This window comes from Callorhinus ursinus, unplaced genomic scaffold (assembly GCF_003265705.2).
Source record: "Callorhinus ursinus isolate GAN/ISIS: 27379988/994484 unplaced genomic scaffold, GSC_fseal_2.0 scaffold50, whole genome shotgun sequence".
Taxonomy (NCBI): Eukaryota; Metazoa; Chordata; class Mammalia; order Carnivora; family Otariidae; genus Callorhinus; species Callorhinus ursinus.
Genome location: NW_027397112.1, coordinates 4,478,571 through 4,487,787, shown reverse-complemented (window position 1 = coordinate 4,487,787; position 9,217 = coordinate 4,478,571). Strand labels below are relative to the sequence as shown.

The following is a 9,217-nucleotide window of genomic DNA, read 5'->3' as shown; positions in this document are numbered from 1 at the left end:
AGTGGTAGACTTGCCCGAATCTACGTGTCCAATGACGACGATGTTGATGTGAGTCTTTTCCTTTCCCATTTTGGTTTAGGTTGAGCGGTGGTTTTCACGACACCTGTGTTCTGGCGGCAAACCCGTTGCGAAAAAGCTCTCTTACATTTTACTATTGCACTAAAATACTATATAACTGAGTTTAAAAAATTAAATCACTCATTAGGTCTACAATATAAAACCCACAATAATTTAGAAATATCAGATCAATATAATAATTTTAACAATATCAATCAATGTGTTTGGCATTGGCTATCTGTATACTTTATGCCTTACTCACCTTATGCAAAGTGGAAAGTAAACACAAATTTGACTCTCAGGAAAATGAGTGAGGAACTTAGAAGAACCTCTGATTCACTGTTTTTTTTCTAGAACAGCTAAGATTCTTTCAAGGGCTCTTCTGCAAATGTCTGCCTCTCTTAAAACTGTTTTTATTCAGTTTGGCATCTGAAAACAGGACATGGCCTGTGTGTAAAAAGCCTGCCAAATGTTCTTTGTTAAGTTGGTTTGTGTTTGTTTAGTTTTTTTCCCCATGCCTTTCTTGTCCAATTACTCTGCAGGGACCGTGTAGTTGTGGACAGTTGGCTAAGCATGGCACGTGGTATTTATTGTGGTGTCTTTCTGGCATTCATAAAAAGTGATCATATTCTAAAAGGACAAAAAAACCCCACGGTGTTGGGTAAGTCTTTATTAGCTTTTAATGATTAAAAATTAGACAGCTGTGAATTGTGTAAGACTGATGAATCACAGACCTGTACCTCTGAAATAAATAATACATTAGATATTAAAAAAAAGAAGACAGAAGGAAGGAAAAAACGAAGGGGGGAAATTGGAGGGGGAGACAAACCATGAGAGACTATGGACCCTGAGAAACAAACTGAGGGTTCTAGAGGGGAGGGGGGCAGGGGGATGGGTTAGGCTGGTGATGGGTATTAAAGAGGGCACGTTCTGCATGGAGCCCTGGGGGTTATATGCAAACAATGAATCACGGAACGCTACATCAAAAACTAATGATGTAATGTATGGTGATTAACATAACATAATAAAAAAAATTAGCCAAGTCAAAAAAAGAACAGATTAAAAAGAAAGGGAGTTGAGCAGAGAGGGAAATTGAGGCTCAATGATCTCAGAAGTCACAGTAATTCACATGAGAAGTCTTCACCTAAAACTTAACTGCACTTCCGTTAGGTGGCTCCTTGTGCTGACGGAATCCTGTGTGCTACAAGGTATGCAGAAGGGCTTATGATGAATTTCCTTGTTTACTACTGAAAGCAAACCTATGGAGTCAGTACTACAGTCACAACCATGTTACAGATTTGAAAAGTAAGGCTTACAGGCAGAAGTTATCTGCAGATGTTCAATAAAGGGCCCACATGTGAGTCCAGAACACTGTTTGGACCCCAAGCCCCTTGCTGTCAACGACCGCTATGAAAATTATGCTAATCAAAACAGTATCTAATTCCCATTTTCATAGTTTAATAGTTTAGACAAGATGGTGGAACTTTAATGATTGTGTTACTTCTTTTCTTCAGCTGCAAATAAATGGGACATTCTCAGAACTGTAAATAATCCCTGCTTATCAATCCTGAAAATCTCATTCCATGATTTTTTAATTTCATCAATACATTTCCTAGATGTATACATGAGCTAATAACCATTCACGAAAGAGAACAGACAAACCAGTGAAGCAAGCACCCTGAGATGATTTCAATGATTACCATTTTCATTAAGAAAATGGGTATGAACATAGTCTTTGACCCTAATTGTATCCCTCCTTTGTTGTTGGTCACATTTCTCCTCTTGTTTTGCCAGTCACTACTAGAAGTAAAAGTCCAAGAACCAAACAACACCAAATATTTAACCTGGCTCCAATCCCAGGCATTAATGATGAGATTTATATGGGTGGAAAGAAACAACAAAAATTATATTATAACACACACACACTTTCTTAGCAACTAAATTTAAAAAGTAATTTATTTCTGTCATTTTAGGGGTTTTAATCTCCAATAGGGTGCAGAAAGTGCTGTCACTCATCAACTTGGACAGGTGACACAGGATCCTCTGTTGCACATGCATTATGGGGGCTGGACTTTTTCTGTTCCAAGCCTCTGCACATTGATACCTGGGTATTACTGCTTCTGGGTCCCAATGCTGAACTCCACCAAACCTCGATTTGTTGGGGCCCATGTCACATCAAGCCAGCCCTCCTCAGCACACTTTACAGATTTTTTAATCTACTCCTTTGTTCTCCGACTCTCCCTGGGTCCTCAGCCCTACTTCTGCACTTCTATTTCAGTGCATAAATTTACCATTTTACTGAAATCTCAGAGACCACGGGGTGGAGGCTTCCCTCCCCTCTCTCTAGTTCATGTGAACTTCCCAGAGGAAAGTTTTTGCTAAGTTCAATCCCACTGCCCCATCTCTCAACCCAGTCTTATAATCTACTCTAAAATCTGGCTCCCTCTTTATTTTATGGCTTCTGATATATCTTCTCTCCTCCCTCCTTTTTTGAGACATGCCTAATAATTACATATGGGGAAATATTTTCCACTGGCTGCTGTCATCTTTCTTAAGCTACTCAATCATATAAACTTCATCTACTAGATCATCTCACATTCATTGCACAAATCCCCACAGTATTAGTTTCTCGGGGGCGCTGTAACAAGGTACCACAAACTGGGTGCGTTAAAACCACAGAAATTTATTCTCTCACAGTTCCAGGGGATGGAAGTCTGAAATCAAGGTGTCATCCTCAGGGCCATGCTCTCTCCTGGTTCCCAATGCTTGCCAATCATCCTTCACATGCCTTGTCTTTACTCTGCCTCCATCATCATGTGGTGGTGTCCTCTGGGTCTGTTTTGTCTCCTCTTCTTATACAAGAAGACCAGTCATATTGGATTAAGGGCCCACCGTACTCCAGTATGAGATTATATCTATTAAAGACCCTATTTCCCAAATAAAATCATATTCACAGGTACCAGGGGTTGGGACTTCAACGTATCTTTTTGAGGCATACAATTTAACCCATAACAAACACATAGGCAGTACTTAGTCAACACCTCAATTTTTACATCTGATGGCCATCCAACAGTTTTCCTTACCCTTGTACCCATGCCAATGAAACTAAGCTCTCAAAGCTTGCCAACAGCTTCCGACATCTTGACATCAACATCCTCAGTAGCATTCTCTCACTTTTTTTTAACCTATCTGCAACATTTGACAGTGTTGAGACCCACAGCTAGGAATTGTGTTACCATTCACTCTTTTCTTCCCTGACTTATTTTTTTCTAAAATCCTCAGTTTATTTATGTCCCTTGGCACTTTTTACTTCAAGTTTTGACCTTTCCTTTAATAAACAGATCCACCCTTTCAGCTTTATCCTAGATCTAGGTTTCCAGCCATGACCTCCCTAAACTGGATCTATCTATTCCATTTCAACACGTCAAAACTTGTTGATAATTTATCTTCCTAATACACTTGGCTCACTCTGTCTTTTCTTTTCTCTTACTAGATAGCCGGTTCAGAATTTTAACACTTGTTGAATGGATAAAGAAGAGGTGGTACATATACACAACAGAATATTACTCAGTCATGGGGTGGGAGGAAGGGGTCACCCTGGATGAAGGGCATTAAAGAGGGCACAGGATGGAATGAGCACTGGGTGTTACATGCGACTGATGAGTCACTAAATTCTATCCCTGAAACTAATAATACACTATATGTTAACTATATTGAATTTAAATAAAAAATTTAAAAATAAAAGAACTTTAACATTTATTGTCATCTCTCTCTCAAAATATTTTTGCATTTATAGTTTAATTTTAAGAGAATCCACTTCTTCATAATGTTGAATTTCCCCTCCCCCACAACATGATGAAACTCTGCTTATCTGGGTCACTTCTACATCCTTCAATAAACTGTGTATGTTTTACTTTAATAGTCTTCCATGTCTTTTGCAAGTTTTTTTGCCATAGCAAAGAATTTCCATTACTAACTTAATAGGATCTATTTTAAAATATATTTTCTACTTAATTTTTGCTGGTATACAGAAGCATTATTAACTTTGTATGTTAATTTGAACTTTGCTGAACGCTTATTTATTCCAATAGGAAACTTTTAAAATTTTCTAAACAATAAATTCATCTGCAAAAAATGAGTTTGCAATATGTTTTCTAACAATTCTCTGAAGTTGAATTCCTGGCATAAAACCCACTTGTTCCTAATGTAGTCTCATCCTCTGACTGTTCTTTTTTTATAGCATCCTGCTTCTTTTTATGGTACTGCATTAAATCTCTTGTAGTTCATATTTCCTTATACAGTCTCCCTATCTCCAAATTTCCTTTTGTCCTGTTTATTTGGTCATTAATTTTAAAAGCATACAGCTAAGCTACACTCAGATTCCCGACCTCCAGACACTGTGAGTTGATGAATGTTATATTTAAGATGCTAAGTTTTGGGGTGATTTGTTACACAGCAATAGATAACTAACACACCCATCTATTTCTCTGTATCTCCTAATATACTAGAAGCCCTTTAAAGTCAGGACTGTATTGTTTACCTTGTATCCGCAGCTCCTAACCTAGTGTTTGGGCCACTGCAAGAATTTAAAAACAAAAGACGTTGAACTGAATCACTGACTACTATGTGTGTGTGACCGAAGCCAGTCCAGTCTGGGGGGGTGGCTTGCTATGCACCAGGCTCTCTTTCCCAACACACACACACTCACACATCTTAGAATATAAAACTCCTGTGCCACAAAAAGTCAGTCTTATTATGCACTCTTCACAGATTTATCTTTTCTAATCTAAATGACTCAATAGCTTTAGAGTGAAAATCAGGGAGGGTTAATTTTCAGAAGACACTCAAGGAAAGGCTCTAAACCCTCCAAAGTCTGTTCCTGAACTGTCTCCTTCCTTAGACCATTCACAACTTTTGTCCAGACCCCTCAGGCTTCACTGCATTCAGGATTTCTCAAAGCAGGCAATTCAGATGCCCACTTCAGTTTGAAAATCACTGTTCAGCTAATGCAAATTCTCATTTCTCTATGCTTTTCACAACTGACCACTTTTGACTGATTATCCTCAACTGACTTTGCAGGAAGACAAGACAAATAAAATTTCAGTCACTACCGACTACCTTTGGCAACACACACTCTTATATGTGTTTGGAGGTGTGTGCACACCCAGAGAGATCTACCTATTACATACGTTGCTTTTAATGAGTGAATTCAATATAAGTGCCATAGGACAGAAGCCAGATCCCACGAAAGGCTTAGTGGCACTCTCTCTAAAAGGAAGACATCAAGAATATAAGCTCTGAAGTCAAATTGCATCTGTGCTACTTAGGGACTCAGTGTCACTGGGTAAATCACAACTTCTCTGGCCTCAGATTTTCTAGCTATAAAGTAGAGGGTGAAAATAAAGATCCTTATTTTTTAGGGTTGTTGTAAGGATTACATACAATATTCAACACTGGTGAATACATGCTCCAACGTTAGCAAGTATCAAGATCACCTGGAGAGTTTGCCATAATTAATTACACAGGTGGCTGGACCCCACTCCTGGAGTTTCTGATTCGGTAGCTCTGGGGTGACCTGAGAATTTATACTTGTAACAATCCCCAGCAGATTCTGATATGGCTGGTCAGAGAACCGCTAGTCTGTCCACAAAAGTGCACAGAACAATGGAATGATGCCCTGCACAGAGTAAGCCCTCAATGTTAGCAATTACTATTTCTAAAGCTTAGTTCTTAACATATCAAGTCTCTTCTAACAGCAGGAATTGACTTACCTTTAAAATACTCCAGTGGCACTTTTGTTTTGACTCATCTTGATACTTTTGCCCACCTGAGAATCATCATTGAAATTCTTAAGTAATTCTTTACATGGGAAAAAAACCCTGAATTTTCTCAAATATGTATCACTGGTTTTACTATTTGAAACAAAGTAAGAATTAAAAATCAGATTAGAGACTGTAGTTATCTTTATTAACCTTGTTACCCCAAAACACCTTTTCTGGCAGTTTCTTTTTACCATCTCTGCCCATCTCCCTCCCAATTATCCCAGTTATCAATAAAACTGACTACCCAGATAAGAGATAACATAGTATTCCCTGTCCACCTTTTGGAGAGTACCTGAAAAGTTTTGGATTTTGTGGCTCCTTAAAATGAACAGAAGGAGGGGTTTAAAAATCCACCCTGAATCTCTCTCTACCACACACTTTCTGTCCTTTCAAACCTCTGGCTGTTCTGCCTTCTTCCATTTGTTGAATGGCTAGGATTATCTTCTGGCTCATCCCTCATTTCTTGTTCTTTGTTCATACATCGTGAACCCCGCTGTCTCCTTACTACTTCCCAAATGAACTAGCACAAGGACGACCATTTGACTCAGTAGAGTTCAGCCTCAGGCTTCCCAGACTGTCTTGCTGGCTCCAACTTGGGCTCTTCTTTGGTCATTGCTCAGGAGGCCCTATTCCACCCATTTCTGGTCCTAGGAAAATGCCCTTTAAACACAGTCCTCTGCTGCCATCTGGTGGTCAGAGGGGTTCACATTTAGCTGGGTCTCTTCTAGGCATCTGCAGCATGTTAGTTACCATGCTGCTTTTCATCTGGCAGGATTGTCATGATCTCTGGAGTAAGGCAGGGAACTTGGGGAGGAGGGGAGGAGGGGGGTGGGTGGGAGGGAGGGGGGTTAGGAGCCTGAACCTTAATTGTAAAGTTTAAGATAAAATGTTTTTGAATAAAAAATCTGCCACATTTCCAATGTGAGATTCATTCTCCCCCAGCACAGAGAATGTGCACTTAAGTTGTAAATTATTACTCGAAATTCTTTTGACTTTCAATTAGACTAAAATGACCAAGAAACTTTCAGTGGCTTTTTTATTCAACTCAGTTCTCATCTTTTTTTCCTCAGTGATCTGTTGGATAGGCTTTGTATCTTCAATTGCATGGGAACATCCATGAGGGCCAACACAAGACCCTGGGTGTGCATCTTATAATAACAACATATATGACTGTAAGGGCCATAAGTAAGATAGTATTTGTAGAATTTCTTTAAAGGTTCTTACACATGTGGATCTGCCATACTGTCTTCATAGGTATTTATGTTCACCTCGTGAACTCACTTCAAATATTCATAATGTAGGCTTGAAAATAGGGATGCCACCTCCCCCAAAAGAAACAGTCCTAGATTGGGAACCTCATTAAGAAATGGGTTAAGAATAGCAGATAAACAACCTAACATGTAATAAGAAAAATCACAAAATAATCAAAATCTAAGAGTAACTCAAAATAGCACTGAAAACTTCATTATGCACACAAAGACCCTCAGAATAAGTTTGCAGATAGTCTATCAAACCCTGAATGTTTATTTTAAAAATGAGATTTTAACACCTGAAACTAATATAACATTGTATGTCAACTATACGGTAATAATAAGTTTTTAGAAGAAAAGAAAAAAATTAGAATTGAAAAGATGTGTCTATTAACTCGATCCGAGTGAACCAGAACCAGGAACCCACCTCCCTTGAGCAGAGTATGAAGCATTACCTGCATATGGAAAAACGACAGAATAGTATTAAAGACAACTTTTCCAATGAAAATTTTGGATAAATGAATTGAATCTACTTTTAACCCAAATGCATTAAATCAATGTTCTCAAAGAGGGAGATTTTGCCCTCAAGGGGACATTTGACAAAATCGAAGCATTTTTTTCTTTAATTGTGCTACTGGCATTTAACAGGAAGAGCCAGGGATGCTGCTAAATATCCTACAAAGCACAGGGCAGCCTACCACTCCACTCCCCGACACATACCACAAAGAAGGATCCAGTCCAACTATCAACAGGGCCAAGGTTAAGATACTTGGAATTAAACAATAATAAATCATCTTTGTGCAAAACTGATAAAAATCCAGTATACTTTGGACAGTAAAGGGAAAATGAGAAATTATTCTCCAGTAGAGCATTATTTGTGTTGCATTTTGCTATATCCCCTCTGCAGCAAAACATCTCACCAAGGCCTCCAATAATACTAACCACTTCTTGTTCATCTAGTCTGATGTCAAGAGTAGACAGTGCCATGTTCTTTGGGATATTCAGCTGATCCAAATCTCTTTGGAATATGTTGAGGGTGGGAGAACTCTAGACTAACCTTAGGGCAAGATTGAAATGTACACTTTCAACCATTCCATGTTAATGCAAAATCTTCCTGATTCTCTTTCTGATTGGAATAGAAAAAGCATTGGTCAAATAAATCACTGGTTGAATCCCATATGACAGAAGCTGTTCTTAATCTGCTCTTGCAAAACAGCATTATCTGGCTAGGATGCTAAATAAGAGCTACTCTTTGGTTGAGTTTTCAGTAGATAGTCATCTTCCAGAATCTGGTTTTTGCAGGGGCAAGATTAGTATATTAAAATGCAGATGTAATAAAGGCCACTTCTACCTGCATCTTTAATTTCTTCCATTCTCTCTCCATTCCCCACTCCCAAAATGAAATATTGTTTTTATTTCCTATACTGGCTGAGAAGAGGGCAGTTTTAGAGGTTTCTGTTTGGTCTTCCCCGCTGTACTAGGTTGAATAGTGTCGCCTTCTCAAAATTCCTCTTTCCTGAGACCTATTTCTAAATAGGGTCTTTGCAGATATAACTAATTAAGATGAGGTCATATTGGAGTAGGTTGAGCCCTCAATCTGAAATGACTGGTGCCCTTAGAAGGGAAGGAACACAAACCAAGACAGATTCACAAGGAAGATGGCCATGTGACAAGATTGGAGTTACACAACTGCTAGCTAGGGAACTCTAAGGACTTCAGGCAACCACTGTAAGCTAGAAAAGAAGCATGGAACTGACTCTCTCTGATCCCGCAAGAAGGATCCAACCCTGCCAACACCTCGAATGTGGACTTCTGGCCTCCAGAACTCTGAGAATAAAATTTGTTACCTTAAGTCACTCAATTTGTGGCACTTTGTTATGGCAGCCTTAGGAAACAAATACACCTACTGTAATAGTTCTTATCCAAGCCAAGGAAACATGTGCAAGTTATGCCAACTATCATGTCTATTCCAATTACATATTCTGAAACTAGACATGAACACCAGATGGATCTATAAACTAGTAGACTCACTATGAACTGGATCTAGGCCAAGATTTTATTACCTGGCCCTCAAATGCCCCAACTGTG

At 38.9% G+C, this 9,217-nt stretch overlaps 1 protein-coding gene across 1 annotated transcript in view; it reads right to left on the bottom strand.

Annotated features, from left to right (window-relative positions):
* ABCA10 (ATP binding cassette subfamily A member 10) overlaps positions 1 to 8,116 on the bottom strand; it is an 85,194-nt gene extending 77,078 nt beyond the window's left edge. Inside the window, 1 exon segment of the mRNA XM_073883142.1 lies at positions 8,050 to 8,116. Within this exon segment, the coding sequence (XP_073739243.1) occupies positions 8,050 to 8,116 (67 nt within the window).
* Between the last annotated feature and the right edge of the window lie 1,101 nt (positions 8,117 to 9,217).